Consider the following 20,264-nt stretch of genomic DNA (forward strand, 5'->3'; position numbering starts at 1 on the left):
GGTTGGGGTTGTGGGTTGTGTGGGTTGGACAACTGGCCCTTCCATTGCGACTCATTATTAAGTTCACAATGTGGTCCAGTCAAGAGTTAAGTAGGCTACTAAAATATTAATGGATCATAATGGAAAACATGTCTTGGATGAAAATGTTTTGCAGTGTCTTATTACAAACATGGGTGAACTGCATCATATTCAATTTCTGCACCTTCTCAAGCAGAAACATCTGTAACATACAGTTTGTAACAATCTAGTCTACTGTATATGTGGACCTACAGTACCTCATTGGTGAATCCTCCAGTCAACTGAAGCATAAAGACCACATCTTGGAGTATGAGCTTAACTCATGCTCTGTGATTATTTTTTTAATTTACTGGTCAGAGGAATCCATTGCTATTCTGCAGAGCCGCCTGAAAAGAGTGAATTAAACCGATTGACACGGTGACCACAGCTTACAGAGGTTGGAGGTAATTATTGATTTCTCATCTGGAGAGACTCATTATGCTCACCTCAAAGGAACGAGCCCTGTTAGAGCCGTCACCCAGGTGAGCGGACCCATGCAGGATTGCCTTTTTTATAAAGTTGACAGTTAAAGAAAGTTCAAGTGAGCAACAGAGCAACAAAAATACAATACTCAATTTCTTCCATCCACACCGGGAACCAGAGAAACGACCTCCATCAGTCAGAGTATCCACCAGATGCTGTTGCATAAGGTTGAGGGAGATTTCCAACGAGAATAACTCTGTAGTGATTTGCTTACCCAAAAAAAAGAAAAGGCATCTGTTGTATGGCCTTTTGATGTGATTGAGTGCCTCCTACTCTACAATTACAAGGTCTCATTCGATCTTGCTCACGTGGGATCGTCCAAGGACACCTGGGACTGACTGGAACAAGCTAACCCCCCAGCTGTGAAGGAGATAATTGCTTATTAAACACAAGGGCGTCAACACCCAAAACACTCGGAGGATCTGAATGCCCTTCCGGGTAAAGACAAAGTCATCTTTGCCTATATCCCCTCATGGCGAGAGCAGCCTTTGGCTTAAGGCGTTATCTGCCCTCTCTTTCAAATAAGACTTTTGGCTTGTAAAGCTTTTTTATTTTGGTTATCTGACTAGACTGAAACTGTGGTGGATTGATTTTCTATTCCATTTGTTGCCTGTTTACAGATATGTTCATCTTTGTATGTGTGTGTCTGTGTGTGTGTGTGTGTGTGTGTGTGTGTGTGTGTGTGTGTGTACGGTCATGTCTAGACACGTGTCATTGCCATCACCCTTCATGTGGCCACCTGGGGTTTGTCTATATCAAGCCAGAGTTGAGTGATGAACTTCGGCAGGGACGTGACCCGGCAGACCAGTTGTTACACATATGTGGTAGAGGAGGAGGATCAAGCCCTGGCGAGCCTAAATGTCTTCGAGGTGAGGCTCTCACCAAACTGTCCTTTGATATAAACCCGTTCATGTAGAGAAACAGGTATTTCACATACGTAGCAAAAGCACAAACGGATGGAAGAAAATAAAAAAAATTTAACCACAAAAGTCACCAATAAAGAATTTGAAGACGTTTTCTCTCTCTTTAACCCGCAATATGAGGAGTGTTTATGTAATGCCCCCATCAGTAATCCGTACCCTGTGTAATCTTAAAAGATATCACTGTGAAGAGCTTACAAGGGAACTGATGACAATAGCATTGTATAATAATGTTACGTGAGTTTGCAGTATTTAAACTTAGATTTGCTAAAGCCGGCTGACTTGGGACTTGAACCAATAGACATGATGTCATGTACGATGTCAAGACAGAAACCAGACACTGGCCGCTGTTAATGCTTTTAGGAAGCACCGACTGCCCACTATCAAGTAATCTGTGGTTAAATCAGAGATGGGCAAATTAATAGGTCTACGGGGGTACAGCAAGCATCCTCTCTTTCTCTCTTATCTCACTCTCCCTCTATCATGACGCACGCTATATCACCATCTAGTTGGCGGAGAGGGGCGACGTGGCTCTGCTGGAGAACCTGGTGAGGAAGAGCCCAGAGGTCGTGAGTGAGAAAGATGAATGTGGAGCCAGTCCCCTTCATCATGCCGCCGCAGGGGGATACATCACCCTCATCCAATTCATCAGCGCTGTCACAGAGTCAAAGGGTAGGCATGCCTCCTCACACATCCATCATAAGTTGCACTCCGGCGCAGGTATAGTATATAGGCCTATATATAAAAAAAAGTGTGTATTGGAATTCAGCATAATTCTGTTTAATTGTAAAGCTACAGTGCGTACGTTTTTCATATAAATGAATATCGGTTACATAGGGCCTACAAGCCATCGCCAAATGAGTTGAAGTTACTGCAAGTTCAGTGATTTAGTCCCATCGCCCAAGAAATGTTTTAGTTATTGGTTCTACTGCGAAGAAAAAACCTGGACGTACAGCAATGTATAACATCCATGTGTGATCCCATCATCAACATCTACAACTCATGTAGGTGTTGATGTGTTGGTGTAATTCCTGCAGAATTCCTCATGGGGGCAACGGAAGTTGTGCACTTTAGCTTTAAGTTAGTATTACTGCCACTGCTGTCCTGCTTCTTGCCCTGAAGATGTCTGTGTGTAAATGTTGTTGTTGTTGTTGTTGCTTTTGTTGTTGTTGTTGTTGTGTTGTCCTGCTTGTTGTTTTTTGTATGAGACCGAAGACGAATCTCCACACCGTGGACAATAAAGATTTAACTAACTAACTAACTTACGCTGATCGGTACATTGGAGCTGTGTGTGTGTGTGTGTGTGTTTGTGTGTGTCTGTGTGCGTGTGTGATTGGATGATTGGATCCTCTCCCATCCCCTTGCAGAACTGAACAGCTGTGATGACCAAGGCAAGGTGCCCCTACACTGGGCAGTGGAGAGGAACAAGGCGGACAGCTGCAGGGCTCTTCTGGACCTGGGAGCTGACCCTAACATCCTCAACACGGCCCTCCTCTCCCCTCTACATCTGGCCGTCAGCCTCGGACACAACAGCCTGGTCGAGGTGAAGTGGAGATTGCTCCAGTGTTGTTGTGTTTCTCGCTGATAACAAGGTCGTTGCAGAGGCACCCAATTTATTAATTCATTAACATAGTACACTTAGGGCCACATCCACTAAAGGATTTCACATCTTTACCAGCACATGAACTTGTCATGAAGAGCAGCAACTGCACACTTCTGCAAACTGACAACTGTTCACATTAATGACAAAAAGGCTGACTCAGCTGTCTACCTAGAAAGACCTTTTCCTGTCGTCCCCATTCCATTTGGCTGCTGTCCACACACTGACACAGTTGCAGTATGGTGGAGGAGAAAGGACACTGACGGGTTAGACAGCTGAGGACAGACACAGGATGAGGCTCACTGTGAAGTTTTTCTCTCTGGCCCCTTGCAGCTGCTGTTGTCCAACAGTAATATAGACTGCAATCTGCAGGGAGACCTCGGGAACTCTCCACTGATGCTGGCCTGCTCCATCAATAACTGTGAGGCTCTCAGCATATTGGTATGTACCAGAGTGATGCCCACGGACTCATGTATTCATTCAGTTGCACTGTCTAACCTGCACCAGCCTGTAAGAATGAATGTCCAGCTGCACGCAACAGATTATGGAGCTGATATTAACCCTGACTGCCAGCCCCACCCAACGTTGTCTCTGACAAAACAATTGTCTCTGTTTGTCTTTCTCTCCGTCCATTCTACCATCTGTCAAAGCTAAAGAACGGAGCGCGGCTATGCCAGCAGAACAGGCTCGGCCATTACCCCATTCACACAGCTGCCTTTGCGGGTGCTAAGAAAGCTATGGAAGTGATCCTGAGGGAGGGTATGACCAAAATGAATGATCTATCATCAAAAATGGAGAGTGCTGACAATAATGAAAAAGTTTTCACAGGGCCAAACAGCACATTAAACTGATAGATAACAAGGGAGTTCACCTCAGCTTCCCCCAGAGACGTTAAGCAGAAAAATGCTTGTGCTCCTTTGTACACAGGCCAGATGCAACGGAGTGACAGTGTGTTTATCCACAGTGGGAGGTCTATTTGGTAAAACCTGTGTTGTTGGAGGAAGGCTTAGTCAGAGCACCAAATATTTACGATATCTGTTATTGCTAAGCAATGGGGATTAATGGGTATTCACATTCTTTCTTTGGCTGTTTGGAATATTTACATATTGACGGTCCACCATGAACAGAGACAATTACTTATTACTTCCTTCCGCAATTTTTTTGTGTAAATATATATAATTCATTTAACTTTTATTTATCCTCGAGAGTATAATATATATAAAATTATAATAATAATATAATATACAGTATATTAAGATCAAATACTGAAAGTACAGGACGGACGCCCTGCAATCGAAGTTTATTTGAAAGCTTGTCCTCATTCAAGTCAAGTAACTAAGAGCATTAACTAATACACTTCCATTATGAATCCAATATGTATTCACTATATTATTCACAATTAAGAAGCACTTTTTTTAATTTCCTTGCCTGCAGGGCAACAGTCTGGCCACCAAATATCATGCCACATCAACTATTTAGACAAGTCCATGAGCAGTCCACTCCATCTGGCTGTGCGTGGCGGAAATATGGAGGCCATCAGTCTGTGTATGGCTGCTGGGGCCAAAATCGACCAGCAACAGGTACTCACACCACAACAACTCAGACATATCGTATGAAACTGGCTGTCAACGAGGGCAGGCCTTCATTTGGTTGTCACCACTGTTTTGCACGCTTTGTCAGATTTGCATTGTTTTTTGTTTTCTTTTAATGTACATCTCATTTGCCTACACCTGTAAAGCATTTCCCTGGCAAAGGGGTCTCCATTGGAGCAACGTCAGTCAGTCTTATCAGAACCGTCTTGGAGTGTTCGTTGTCTCTAGCCCGAGGGGTATTGACCAGAGCTACAGCAGGAATTGTGAATACAGTAATAGCTTGTCGGCTAAATTGATACAAATAACCTCCACTTACACGGTGGAACTGAGTGAAGCGATCACTGGCCTCCTCCTGCCAGTCCTAGTTATCTCATTAAAGGCTTCTGTTACAGCCCCTGGTGTTCAGCCAGTATGTCTGGGAGATACTTTGCTAATGTTACATTGGGGGAAGTGAACAATATGTATGCGAGTAAATGAGTACATGCAACGTGCTGTGTGCGTAGGGATCTCCTGTGTGTGTGTGTGTGTGTGTCTGTGTGTGTGTGCGTGTGTGTGTGTGTGTGTGTGTGTGTGTTTATGTAACTCATTATGTCAAAGTGTCTCTGAACGGAGCAGACAGACTCGTGTTTCGAGAGCTTGTAAATATTCATTGTGTTTTTGCATTACTGATCATTAATAGTGTATCCGTGTTTGCTGCTTGTTCAGAATGACCGGTCCACACCGCTTCATTTGGCCTGCACCCAGGGTGCTACCGAGGTAGTGAAACTCATGCTGTCCTCCATTGACCAAGTGGACGACGTCATCAACCTCACGGACGGGGCGTGTCAGACCCCTCTACACAGGTGCTATTTCTTTGATTATGCTTATGGAAGTCCATTGAAAAATACAAAATTTGTTATATCTCTTCCATTAATTATATTGATTGATAATGTTGGTTCATGTGTCAATGCCATTCTCAATAGTGTCCTCCTTGTACATATGTCTGCCTATTTCCCTTGATATTGTACATTTGCATGGTGCTCTCGACCTGGTCTCATAGCCAACCTCTGACATACCATTTGGGACTTAAAGAAGTGGTTTGACTTTCACTATGCTTTTCACTAGTTTTTGCAAATGTTCAGAAATGCTTAATAGTGAAAATTTCCAAAATTCTTAATCATTATTTTATGAAGAGACACCCTTTCAATTAATAGCCCCTTTAAAATGTATCTCACTGCATTTATAGAGGTGTAATTTCCATTGTTTTCTATATCAACTGCTTCCTCCTGCTGTTTAAAGATCAGAATTAAAGATTAAAGAATCCACTAACACTGTGACAAACAAGAGGAACATATATATAAAAACTCCTGGCTATTGCTAGCCGAATAATGATTTTTGAATTGGGGCCAGGGATAATGATATGAATACGTAATGAAGTTATCCTTCTCACATTGTTTTTTTATCTAAAAGCTATTTGTGTTGCCGCAGACAGAAACAGATTAAGACCTGGTACAAGAACAGAGGGGAGAGGGGGTAGATCTTTGAAAGTATTATGTAACCCTGTTTTTTTAAACATCTGGATAGAGAAGTGTTTACCCTACATCTTTATTCATACCCTGCTATCATGGCTGTAATGTGTTGTAAGACTAGGCGCCCACGCTAAATTGACTATAGTAGCTGGTACAACATATCATAAGTCTAACCCATGACCTTTGAAAGACAACAGCCAGGCTCCTGTCTTTCGCCCATCTGTGCTTTTCCTCAACTTAAAACTGCTATCTTGATTCAAAATGTCATCATAATGGGAGGATTTATTTATGCGTCGTTTAAGTGAGCCATTGATATATCCAGGAGATAAAAGATGAAAATCTGGTTGTTATATCATAACTCTGACCACACAGACCTATCAATTGGATGCCCCCTTGTTTGACATTTGGAAGTATATACTGATGTGTGTTGTGTGGCCGGTTTTACAGCAACTGTGTTTACCTTTCCAGGGCCACAATATTTGACCACACGGAGTTGGCAGAATACCTCATTTCCTTGGTAAATACTGCACACACACACACACACACACACACACACACACACGCACACGCACACGCACACACACACACACACACACACACACACACACACACACACACACACACACACACACACACACACACACACACACACACACACTTACACAGCCCACAGCTGTTATGCACAGAACATTCCCACCTGCAGTATCAGGGACTGTATTTAGTTATTTGTAATTGGTATTCTATTGAGTTTTTTCGTACAACACTGTTAAATTCAAGTCAACAGTTCACCTGAAATCCCTAGCATGGGACTGTATTTATTAATCTCTTGCCTTAAGTGTAAGCTATTGCATAAGAGACAAGAAAACCAATTGTGCATAATAAAGAGCAAAATCAACCACTTTTGCATCTGTGCATCTTCACACTTCCACTGCCAGCACTGAACAATATTTACAAATGCAAACACGCCCCTTGGCTAACTAAATGTTAATGCTGCTACCCATTGCTTGTGGACCATCTGTCACTATCTGTTGCCACTACATATTGCGTGTTAACAGAACTGTGTTGCTAGGAAAAAGCTGGGGTCCAAGTTTCCTTTTCCTGTCTTACTCATTCTGTTAGCAAACACTGCAACGGGGAGTGAACTTTCAAACACGGATTGTGACATCACTTGGCCACCAGAGACTCTGACCAAATGGAATTATAAAAGTGATGTGCGTGACGATGAATGTGCTAGGTAACAAGGTGCCTTCTCTCCTCAGGGTGCCAACCTCGATTGCATTGACTGTAAAGGGAACTCTCCCTTGCTGCAGGCTACCAACTGTGGAGCATGGAGAACTGTGATTCTGCTGCTGTCAAAAGGTTAGCTGCTACTGCACTGCACTGCACTCCCCCACCACCAGCAATGTTCGTGTAATATGTCAAACCCCTCGTTGTCTGTGAATTTCAGGGGCAAACGTGAATGTTAAAGACAAAAGCGGTTGTACCTTCCTCCACCTGGCCATTCTGCAGCCCAGGGGTCTGAACAATCTTTCTGAAGATGTGCTGCAGGTATGTATATACCCTCACTCAGGCAATAGCTGCGACTCATCAAATGCACAGCATGTATGAATTTAATTACCATACTGCCCTTGATCAATTTGCCTTGAGTGTAGCTGCCTGCGTTCGAGGCCGGTTGATGAAGTTCATTATACCCCTAAGCCAGATGATCCTTTAAAACATTGTAAGCTTTACCTTAAGCTACCTTGATGCCTTCAAAATGAGCCACACAGGAAGATTGATATTTACACGGGGAAGGGGATATCTCTGTATCACTGTTCAAATATAATTACATTATAATTAATGATATAATCTCAGACAGTATTTGTGTGCGTGTGTGGTGGTGTATATGAGTGTTTAACTGTAGCCTTGGTAGAAGTTATATAATACAGTACGTGCCCTTTGTGGTACATGACTGCAGAACACTTCAGTAGACAATGCTTTGTTCAATACATTTAATAGTGAAGATTATGCTGTGTGAATACAATGTTTTTTTGTGTGTTTAACTTTTAGAGTAGCAGTGTGAAGGCACTGCTGAGCTGTGAGGATACTGAGGGCTGCACTCCACTCCACTACGCGTGCAGACTGGGTATTCATGCCTCGGTAAAGAACATGCTAGGCCTCTCTGGACAAGTTGGCCTCGCATGCAAGTCCAAGGACAAGAAGTCTGCCCTGCACTTTGCTGCCCAGTGAGTTTGATTGGTCCCCAAGGGCATACCTCTTACACCATCTGATTTTACGATCAAAGTTAGCAAATTGGAGCAATGGAGAGTATCTCTCTAGGTCGTCCTCAGACGAGCCCTTCATCGTTGCTTCCAGTCATCCCGATTCTCCATACATCTGGCCAGTTCATTGGTACTTTGCGCTCCTGCATCCGTCTTGAGTATATCCACGTATGTTAGTGTAGGACGTCCTCGAGACCGATGACCAGAGTATAGCATACATATATAGATGCAGCTATGTCTCGGCTGTTGACACTGCACAATTTGACATGCAGTGTATATAGGTTTTTAATGTTTACATTGTTCCTGTTGTTCTATTATAAAGCAGTCAATTTGCAGAATAAACTGCAAGTTTTACACCCATAACTTTTTTGTCCAGCATACCTCTGTATTACTGATTAATCCCTGGAGTGATTGCTTTCTACACAGCAGGGTTTAAGGAGGTAAAGGGTACACATCTTCATTTTCTTAAAAAATACCACCTTTGCTGGCCGCTTGAGCTCACATTCTAACAAGCGTTGTGCATTGATCAATGATACCACAAGAGTATAAAACATAAATATAAAATGGCTCCTCAGAAGACATCCCAAGATCTACCTCAAGCCAATACTTCTCCCTCTATCTCTATAATTGAACAACAGTGGTCGGATGATAAATGAACAATCTGCCTTGATCTGAAACTGCTGTTTTAATCCGGTGACCAATTGCTGTGCTCAAAAGCCTTTAGATGATGCATTGCCGTGACACACCTGTTATACGGTCACCCCATGGAATTGTCACACAAGAATAATAATTCAATTAGCGAGTCACATGTGACGAAATGTTGCCAGTGCTGTGAAATAAGTGGACATTCACCGTCATTGTTATAGATTTTTCTATCATGTGCACCTATTTTTTTCTATAGTCACACTGGAGGGCAAATGGAGGCCACACTATATGATATCATACTTTAACTCTTGCAGGCCCTTCATTCCCTTCCCCTACCCACCATACTGCACTGACACAAAGTGCCGCTGACCTTCTTAAGTGGTTCCAAGACAAAGAAAGATAATAGCGCAGGCCAATGTGTCACTTCTGTTCAGGTCTTCTCGCAGTTTGTGGCGGCATTAGTCATCAACACACCCCAACACCTTTTACCTACAGGTTAAAACCCTGTAGCAGTAATCAGAAATGTCTTTCAGCAAGATACTCAATCGCCAAGGCCAACTGGGCTGTAACTGCTCCTGACCTCTGGCTCAAGTTGTGCTGTGGGCTTTGCAAAAAAAAGAAGAAGAAGAAGCATTTACATATTGTAGACAAGCAGATCATGAAGTGAGAAAGGTTATTCGGCAACCTTATGCTTCTCTTCATTCCTCCCTTCTTTAAGGTATGGGCGCATCAATACATGTAAACGATTATTGGAAAGCATTACGGACTCTCGTCTGCTAAATGAAGGTGATGAGCAAGGCCTGACTCCACTCCATTTGGCTTCAAAAGAGGGGCACACCAAGGTGGTGGATCTGTTGCTGCGCAAAGGAGCTCTCTTTCACAGGTGAACTCAAAGACATGTGCTTGTAGAAGAAATAACATCATGCCCAAACAATGCTAAAGTACATATACATGCTAAAGTACAGTGTACTACACCATCAACCATGTACAGTGTTGCAGTGGTTGCAAAAGTACACAAGTAGGCTACCTGTCACACATCCCTGTTGGATATGTCTGTTTGCAGTGATTACAAGGGCTTGACTTGTCTGCACCACGCTGCATCTGCAGGATACACACAAACTATGGACATTCTCCTGTCAGCCAATCACAAGTTACTGGACAAAACAGATGAGGATGGGGTATGAATCACTATTTTCTCAATGAAATAAAACATTTATTTTATACCTTATTTGTGATGACAATTTGAAGACGGCAGGCTTACTTTTGCAGTGAAGTCTGAGTGTATTCAATTGTTTTCTGTATATCGGTGCAGTAATAACTAGAACTAGCATTGAATAATACAGACATCACTGTTATATAACAAATACAGAGTACCGTCTCCTGTTGTTTACCTATGTACCAGAACACTGCACTCCACATCGCAGCACGGGAGGGACATGTGGCTGCAGTCCGGCTCATGCTGGCTCGGGGGGCGGAGATCGTCTTAAACAAGAATTACACGTCATTCCTCCATGAAGCTCTGCAAAATGGGAGAACAGATGTGGTCAATACTGTTATTGACAGTGACAGGTATTAAAACAAGTTGATAGTTTCCTTATTATTATTATTTTTTTTTTAAAGCTCTGTTTATTACATTTTTCTTTTTTTTAAGACAAATGTACAAACAACACAATAAACAACAATAAACATACAACATTGCTACCAGACCGGTCCATATAGTAAAATATTAAAGATGATATTAATAGTTAAGCAAGATATGTTTTTGATACTTGTTTTAACAGTGACAGCAGTACAAGTACAATATGTGACAAAGCCATTTCCATTGTATCCATAACACATTTGTGATCATTGTAAAACATTACTTCTATCTATTCAAATTCAAAATATAGTCCAGTCCCAAAAGTTCCAGTGGTTTCCTCCATTTTTGCAGAAAAAGCTGAGTCTTTCCATTAATGTAGTGTCTGAGTCTTTCCAGGGTCACAACATCCAAGATGAGAGATTTCATTATTATTTTTTTTACTCGAGCAAGGGCTTTACATTTCAAGGTTTAATGTGACCATGCTTGTACTTTCAAATGCTTGCACTAGTAGAGTGGACTGCTGTTTGCAGTCCAACATTTTTCAGTTCTACTATTGTAGTGGCTTAAAGATAAATTTTTCTTTTTTGCTTCTTCCAGGTGCGCTGAAGCTTTGAGCCTGTTCAGACCCGGCACCAGCCAGCGCAATCCCATACCAGACATGATTGAGTTTCTTCCCGAGACCTACAAGGTTGCCACTGGCAAAGAGAAAAATACCATCCCTATCATAAATCTGTGCACAGTTTTCACCATAACTTATCTCATCCTGCTGTTTGCTGTTGTACACACCGCTCTAATTCAGCTTTGCTTTTTTAAAGGAATATGTAAAGCTTCTGTTGCTGTGTTTTTCCCCTTTCTGTAACAGCATCTATTGGACCGCTGTGTGAGGGAGTCTGAGGAAGATCACAACAGTGTTGACTACTATGTAATTCAAATACAAGTTTCACAATCAACATAGTCTGAATTGTTTAAAACAGTATGACATTGAACAATTTTGTATGTGTTATAGATTGAATACAATTTCACATGGCTCCAAGCTCCCATTGCATTAAGGAAGTCATCTGACAAGACCGATCGGGTTCGGCCACTAGCTGCCCTCAACGTAAGGCACTTTCTTCTTTCTTAAATAACAGTTTGCTGCAGCAGAATGCAAATCATTTAGTCACCCATGAATGATAAATAGGAGAGTTTTATTGAAGTCAAACATTACCCTCAAATAAGGCTCTGTGGGCTTTAGCACTCACCTTCATGTGCCCCAGGCCTCACATTTTGCACATATAGGCTTATCCAAACAGGATTAGCTTCCTCTTCCATGAGGGACTGTGGTTAGACTTCCACTTTTCTGCAGTGACAGTGACAATTACATTAGCGTGGTTTATTGTGGCCACGTCCTAAGAGATTTTACTTTCCCTTTTCGCCGGTCAATGATATGCAAGAGAACGGCTCTCCCACCCTGTGTTAGACCTACTAACTGATGACAAAGATGAAGAGGACACTTTGTCAAAGCAAAATTCAACATGCAGACCGATTTTCCATCCACTTGCTGCCTTGCAAAGTTACAAAAGAGCATATTCCTGCGGTCACACCACTTGCCTTCTATCTTCGCCTCCAGGGAGACGAGGCGCAGACGAGGCAAGTTAGCAATCTTTAGTATGCAATGTTGAACAGTTATTAAAACAAACGTGATGCTTAGTTTGTTAGAAAACACACAAAATAAGTGTCTTTTCCCTTTTTCTCTCATCGCTGTTGGCAATTGGTCAACATCGCCTTTCATGCATTGCGGCTGACTGTCAGCAATGGAGGTATCAGGGGATTGATCATAGGAAGAGGCAGACAGGGACATAATGTCAACTCATTGGCATGTGTGACAGGGGATTTTGCTTTCTTTGTGTTGGAAGTTGGCAGCCGACGTAAAAGTGTAGGCGGGGAGCCTACAAGAAGTTCCACAGTGCTCATACATAATACTCATATTGTGATGTCTAACTTTTGTCATTTCACGACTGGTTCAAAATGAGTTCCAAATATAGTCTTTGAAACAGAAACCATAATTTTATTTTGATACACAGTGGCATTGTATTGTCTGGTTTATCACAAAATAGAGAAACAAGCATGCTTCTGCCTGCAATGAGACTTGTATACCTTTATATCTTTAGCTGTCAGGCTGTTCTTTATTGTTTGTACAAAATGGGCCATTAACAGCCGGCTATTTTTCTGTTACTACTTCTGCAGGCTATGGTGCAGTACAACCGCATCGAACTCCTCAACCATCCTGTCTGCAAAAAGTACCTTGCGATGAAGTGGTGTGTGAGACATTTTTCTCTCTGATCAGATTGCACAAAAGACTATTTGTTGTGCTACACTTTAAATGCACCATTTACTTTCATTCTATAACAGTGTTCAAACTGCTCTGCCTCCTTCTTTCTTTGAAATCTACAGGTTCGCTTATGGAAGCACGGCTCATGTGCTCAACATGTTCTTGTACCTGTTGGGCCTACTGCCCCTTACCCACTTGATGGTGACTCTGAGGCCCACCATGAACACAACCATCGCGGGCGAACACACTATCGTCATTAAGCACACATCTTTCATTGAGGTACTGATGATAGGTGATGATCAGTGACAAAGGAGTTGAAGTTTAACGTTAGCTATATGTGGAATTTATGTTTAATACAAAAATAAACATTGAAATGCTTACACATATACAAATTCCTTAAAGGTCGCCTATTATACAAAATGGTGACATGGTGACATAGAATGTAATACCACTCATCTTGTAGCTTTGTCTCATCAAAACACATCTGATGAGGAAGCTGTTCAAACCTTTTAATGAAGTGCTGGGGATGCTCATCATTTGTCATAGTGATGCCATCCCTTCAGATAAAGTCAATATTCTTCATTTCACAGCAAAGCGTGTTCCTGTCCTTCTGTATGGTGATGGTGTTGGTCATGAACATCTACTCCATATTCAAGGAAGTGGTGCAAATAACACAACAGGTACTATTACACAAGTGTCCTTCCCTCGCATGAAGCATGTGCTCATAAATCTGTTCAGGGCCAGGTCTGTGTGACACACACACACACAGTAGCAATCAGGTGTGATGTAGGTGGTCTGATGTACATGTGCAGGATCACTGACTAATAACAATCAGAATGTCCCCTCCACTCCTCTACTATATAACAGTACTGAAGGGACCTACATGACACCTCATTGACTTTTGTATGTTCTGTTTAACATTTGCCTATAGTTTAAAACATTTAATTGGAAGTCCTTAGAAACCTGTAAAGTAGAGTATGCCATGTTAGTTGTTTATTTTATGTTGTTTTTGTGTTAATTTTTTCATTTTTTTTGTGTGTGTGTATGTTCTCTAAAAAATAAAAAAATGTAAACATTGATTATAACTTTCTAATCATTTCCTTATTTTTGCTGATTTTTTTCTCTCCTTGGCACTTGAAAGCGCTGGAACTACTTCACAGATTTTTCCAACCATTGTGACTGGTGTTCTGCCATCTTCTCTCTCCTGTTCATCATTCCTCTCATGCTCAACGTAGAGGGTTCCTGGCACTGGCAAGCAGCGGCGCTGGCAGTTTTAAATTCCTGGATTGGATTTCTGCTTTATCTCCAGAGGTGACGTTGATTGCGCCATTTCGACATAATGTCTTTTTCTTATGGCATAGAGGCTGCTAACTGGTATAATCTTCCTTTTCAGGTTCGAGGGTATTGGAATCTATGTTGTGATGTTTGGGGAGATAATGAAGACATTGGTCCGTATTATAATGCTGTTCTTTTACCTGATGTTGGCATTCGGTTTCGCGTTCCATGCTCTGATGCTCAACCAGGTAGGGGATCATCTAATCATCTAAATTCAGTAAGACTTAGACAAAATGTGCATAATGGGGTGCAGTGTTTCTAACAACTCACAAAGTAACAGTATGAACAACATACTGACAGTGTGACATGATCAATAGAGCCAATTATATATTAAATATGCTATCTGCTATATGTCCTAAAATGCTCCTCATCGCACATCACTTGCTCATGTACTGCTTGTGTGTGACTTGAAATTCATGCTTATTATGTGCTGAACTTTGCCGTACTCTGTGTAAAATCATGACATTGAAATGTCGAACAGAAAAAATAAACATTTCAATATTTAGGGCATTTGGATATCAATGTAGAGCCAATGCATGTTTTATTTAAAATAAAATTGGCATGTTTTTTACCCCTTAGAAAGAATTCGAGAGCGTGCCACTATCAGTGATGCAAACCTTTGTGATGATGGTCGGGGAATTGAACTACCAGAACAACTTCCTGGAAGTCTATCTGAGGAATGAGCTACCTTTTGGGTTCCTGACTTACTTGATTTTTGTGGTTTTTGTTCTGCTGATGCCAATACTGCTGGTGAACCTGCTGGTAAGTGTGCTCTAACAGCCTGCAGGGTCCATTTTCATCCAATCCTTCTAAGCATATACAGTATGCTTCTACTGGCTCAAACTTGAAACTGCTGAATAAATCACACATATATATATTTTTTTTGTCTTGTAGATCGGTTTAGCAGTCGGAGACATTGCCGAAGTACAAAGAAATGCTGCCCTAAAAAGAATAGCCATGCAGGTAATTAAGAAAACAGCTTGTCTGTTGCGCTATGTTTAAAAAAAAATTATGTTGCATTTTCAAAGCTTTGACAATCGTTAGATTGTTGAACCTGCTTCTTTTGTGCAGTGTGAAAAAGAACAATCCCCACTTCTTTTCCAAATAAGTTAATGTGATAAATGTACTTAAGAATATCAGTAGTAATGTTTGGTCAGCTGAATAATGTACAACCTTTAGGTCAGACAGAGTTTGTCAATAAGAAACTCCTCTCTAAAGTTGCACCTCAGCTTGAAAATGTCCATTTGTGACCCCAGATTGACCTCCACACATCTCTGGAAGACAAGCTCCCATATTGGTTTGTCAAAAGAGTGGACAAACCCTACATCACCGTCTACCCCAATCGCAAGTGCTCCCAGGTATGCTGAAGCTGATTATAAAAGCAGATACTGAACAACCATACTGATTTCTCTGTGCAACTTGTACCTTTACCGCTTTCATTGACAGCGCTATGTAAAGCAGTTAATCGTAGGCACTGAGGATGAAGCCTGGAATCGTCTGCAGGCCAAATCACAGAACTGCACTATGTTAGAGACTGAGCTTAGAAAGCAGAAGCACAGGTAAGAATGCAAGGGCACACATGATAATCATTTGAGATTCAGTTTTCTCTTCCCTTGAATCACAAAACTACAGTATGCTCCAAGTAAGCTTACTACTGAAATTATGGAAGGTAATTATTTGTAATGTTATAATGACTTTAATGGATGCAACAATCATGGTACACCATGTCATTTAATGGTAGTTTTTGATGCATGAGCAGCCCCTAGTGGTTGCATGAAATGAAGACTGTAACCGGGTCACAGGAAGATGTGACTGACTACATTCCTGCAATAAGCACATGGAAGCATTCAGCAGCGTTCTTATATTGCCACAATACATTTTCTCACGCATAACAAAGTCCATCCCTAAGAATGTGTCTGCCCGTGTTTGCTCTTGGTTTTTATTATCTCTTGAATGCAATTTTCTAATGTCTAATCTTAATGTATGTTATGCCCCTAGTAAAGCACTTTGAATTGTGTTGTGTCTGAAGGTCCCTAAGGTCATGGGAAGATATAAAGGGCTGGATAGAAGTCAGATCATTTGTAACCTTTGTGATGACAATTGTTTTGGCGATGAGTATCATGTCCTGTTTGAGTGTAAGAATATAAATGTAACGTATTATAGAAAGAAGTACCTGCCGAAATATTATGTTCATTTTCCATCTATGTTTAAATTGCTTTTGCTTTTGAGGTCAGATAGGCCACAAAGTTATTGGTAAAACCGGTGCCTTTCTGAAAAATGTCCTACCATTGTTTGAGTAGTGTTGTTTTTGGTTTGTCCATGCCGTACACACCATTGTTTTGTTCTGTTATTATTTGAATGTTTTGTGCTCCATAAATGATACTATGGTCAAGAACCGTAAATAAATGAAATAAAATGAAATTAATTGTGCTACTGTACCTAAATACACTTGCCTTGCCTCTGTGTAGAATGAAGGAGATGTCAGGCTCAATGGAGAAGCAGATGGGCCTCCTGAAGCTCATCATGCAGAAGATGGATATCACCTCGGAGGCCGACGAATGCGACTGCCCCACGGGCGGCCGGGGCAGTGTCTGGACACGCCTCAGTCATGCCCAAGCCAGTGGACACAGCAAGTCCCGGTGGGCTCCACTCATGAAAGCCATCGAGTCCAAAAAGTAGTGAAAAGAGGGAGATACTACAGCATAGCAACAACTGTAAAAACTATAACATTTTACAAAGTCAATAACCACCACATTATAAAAAAGTCTATGTGTAACTGCAAAATAATTGTACTGTAACAAACGCACAATGTAATTCAATATATCATATACCATTACATTAGTTATGTTTACCACTCATATCCATTATACAGAGTACATAGGCCTATACTGCATATTGTAACAGTTACTGTTATTTAAGTGTCCTTAAACGAGATGTCTTAACTGCTGTTGAGTACTGAGCTCAAACTTACTGGTATTGTTTGCATTACTGCAACATTTTTCCATTTGTAGGTTGAAAAAAAGTAACATTTCTTTTCCACGGTTATTTTACACCATTTAAGTCGTATTGTGGCGTGTATGTATTATTGCCATATTTCTATAACGCTCAAATTAGCTGTTTCTGTAATGCTGTAACTTTCTTTTTTGTCCATGCTTGTTATGCTCTTGTATCTCTCATATGAGATACTTCAACTATACTGTACTAGTGTGACACCATCATTAAACAACATTTCTACGATATAGATAGATAGATAGATAGATAGATAGATAGATAGATAGATAGATAGATAGATAGATAGATAGATAGATAGATAGATAGATAGATAGATAGATAGATAGATAGATAGATAGATAGATAGATAGATAGATGAAAATAAAATAAAATCTATATCTGCTTTACGTGTGTTGTCTTTTAAGCCTGTGAAGCCTGTCCATGTTTTTTTATGCATGACACAACAATAAAATGACTTCCAAAAACTTCAGTCGGGCCGGATGGATTATTGCCTCTTATCTGTGCACTCGAGCTGCTTCGGTGGCATTCATGGGAACCACGGCAGGTTGGAGAAAGGCCTCTGACATCATGGGCTTTGCACCTGTCCCTCTGCCTCTCCGACGCAGTGCCCCGATAGAGGTCACGGCCCCTGAAAGTCTCTGCTGATGGACAAATGCAATAGCACTCCCTTCAAGTCAAGTGTCAAGTGATATTTATGACCGTTTGGCCCTGAATGTAATTATTCCCAGGGCAAATACAACGACCATGTAACCATCAATTACACTGATGTTCTGGACAATATTTTCTGCTTTTACATGAGGCGCTACATCTACGGAATGACTAATGAGCAATCTCAACCTCCTCTTTGTTGGCTGTGAAGGGGAAGCAGCCAGGTGAAATATGTGTCACATGGCCCAATACCTTTACATTTATTAACACAAAAAAAATGACAGCTTTTAAAATGAGGTGTAAATCTAAGTGCAAAATCCCTTAGCTTGCACCTTGGACTGTGTCAGTCAAGCCGTCCTGCCCCACTGACGGATGGGCTGACAGGGGGATGAGATGGAAGCCTGCCCAAAGCCTCACTATGGAGGTGGAGGTGGGACTTATTATCTCAACCTCGTGACACACGCAAGGATGAGCTAAGAGCGGGGATATCACTGTGGTCCGACTGATCTCAGGTCTCTTTGGGGAAAACCGCACGGAAGAGCGGGATTGTGGGTAGCAGGGGAATGTATCCTTGGATTAGGGAGCATTCTTGGTGTGTGTGTGTGTGTGTGTGTGTGTGTGTGTGTGTGTGTGTGTGTGTGTGTGTGTGTGTGTGTGTGTGTGTGTGTGTGTGTGTGTGTGTGTGTGTGTGTGTGTGTGTGTGTGTGTGTGTGTGTGTGTGTGTGTGTGAGTGAAAGAGGGAAGTTTAGGCAGTGGAAGAAACTAAAGTACATTTTAAAAATATTAGCAACTCGCATTTAGACATTGAAATTTTGAGTTTGAACAGGGTTGTAAACAGAGTATAGTAGATTCCCCTTTTCCCCTCTCGTGACCCTGGCATGGCCAGCTACCAAAATCAAGCATGCATCTCAGCTGTTAGGTAATTCTTGGCAGACACTCCCTATTGTCATGTAAAAATGTAAATTTCACACACATTATGTGGAGTAATAGCTTTCGGGGACCTGAGATTTTCTGGGAATAACTTGAGAGAGTGAAAGGGGGTTGGAGGGGTTTCTTTAAGTACTTTATGGACATTGAACTTTCCATTCATCCAGATTTGTTGAGTGCCCACACCCCCGAGCTTCTCACAGTTTACCCTCACGGCTTGTCTTGCATTTTTTAAACAGCTATATATTTTACTTTGTGATGTTTGAAAATCTTACAGACAACAACATACATCCTGTCTGTAGATAGAGTGTGGTGCAAGGAACTTTCCAGGCAGTGTGTCATCTTTGCAAACACATGCTGCAGTCCTATATATGCAGAGGCCTGGGGCAATGTCAGTCTTTTCCATCATCTCATTCCCCTGTTATGTTCAGTTAGCTCTCTCGTTGCTCTCACAAACGTTTGGACGACATGAAACAAATACACAAAATTGTCCAAGAATTTTTTTTGGTGATACCATGGGAAGGAAGATGGTGCCTCCTTGCCTTCTGCCACGCCCTTGTCATGCCAACGCTCCAGATGTCATGGGAACCGATAACAGCTGGGGCCGGTGCACGCAGGCTGCGTGTGAAAGGCTGCTCCATCTGCAGAAACCCAATCCCTCTGTGAAAACCAGCAAAGGATTAGGCACTTTTGATAAGGTCCTCAAGACAATTCTATTACCAAAACACATCTGTGGAACCGACAAACTATACGGAAATGTTTACTATATATGTGCATTTGCTGTGTGTGTATTATTAACAGGGAGGTTATGCCCTCCTACAATACAAAACATGAAAAGGATTATCACTCTGTTGTATAAAATAAAATCCATCCTTAGGGTAATTTATTTCTATTTCATTTAAATCTCCCATTAGATTCACTAATTGTGAGCCATTCATTTGAAGGGGCTCAATGTACTCATCAAGTTGCAGATGGGCAACTCAACTTCTTAACAGTATACACAAAGAGACAGTGTTGTGGTCTTTCTAAGGTTATGGTGGCTTGGAGGAAAAAGGGGGAGGAGAAATGTTTAGAAAAAAAACTGCAGATGCCAAGTTCAGGACACTTAAATTAAAGGGGGTAGCTAAGCAAGAAGGCATGTTTCACTTTTAGAGAGGGCTGCAAATGTCAGACATGACTTCAAGGCAGTTGGTACTATAGTATTGTCAAGTGGTGACATTTCAGGTCGAAATATACCTTTTTAAGGCTCTCCAAATGGGAATTTAAATGTGGTGACAGGCTTGCTGACTTTGCAAAACTCATGTCTTTTGCAAACATCTCAAGCTGAGAATCTCTATTTTCAGTCACTGGCTGCTGTCCCTAAAGTGTGCCACCAGTGGAACAGCC

At 41.5% G+C, this 20,264-nt stretch overlaps 1 protein-coding gene across 1 annotated transcript; it reads left to right on the forward strand.

The window, feature by feature from the left end:
- Nucleotides 1–1,313: 1,313 nt before the first annotated feature.
- trpa1b (transient receptor potential cation channel, subfamily A, member 1b) lies at nucleotides 1,314–16,970 on the forward strand (the record flags this gene model as incomplete). The annotated part of the gene is made up of 27 exons (XM_080050048.1): nucleotides 1,314–1,409; nucleotides 1,970–2,132; nucleotides 2,828–3,003; nucleotides 3,394–3,501; nucleotides 3,711–3,819; nucleotides 4,495–4,640; nucleotides 5,358–5,494; nucleotides 6,629–6,677; nucleotides 7,420–7,519; nucleotides 7,608–7,708; nucleotides 8,210–8,385; nucleotides 9,785–9,949; nucleotides 10,130–10,244; nucleotides 10,469–10,635; nucleotides 11,243–11,333; nucleotides 11,508–11,567; nucleotides 11,652–11,744; nucleotides 12,872–12,942; nucleotides 13,079–13,235; nucleotides 13,547–13,636; nucleotides 14,098–14,267; nucleotides 14,350–14,479; nucleotides 14,871–15,053; nucleotides 15,186–15,254; nucleotides 15,548–15,649; nucleotides 15,738–15,850; nucleotides 16,760–16,970. 27 exons carry the CDS (start codon nucleotides 1,314–1,316, stop codon nucleotides 16,968–16,970), a joined length of 3,348 nt encoding a protein of 1,115 aa, XP_079906174.1.
- Nucleotides 16,971–20,264: the final 3,294 nt, after the last annotated feature.

This window comes from Ammodytes marinus (genome assembly GCF_949987685.1).
Source record: "Ammodytes marinus genome assembly, chromosome: 21".
Classification (NCBI taxonomy): domain Eukaryota; kingdom Metazoa; phylum Chordata; class Actinopteri; order Uranoscopiformes; family Ammodytidae; genus Ammodytes; species Ammodytes marinus.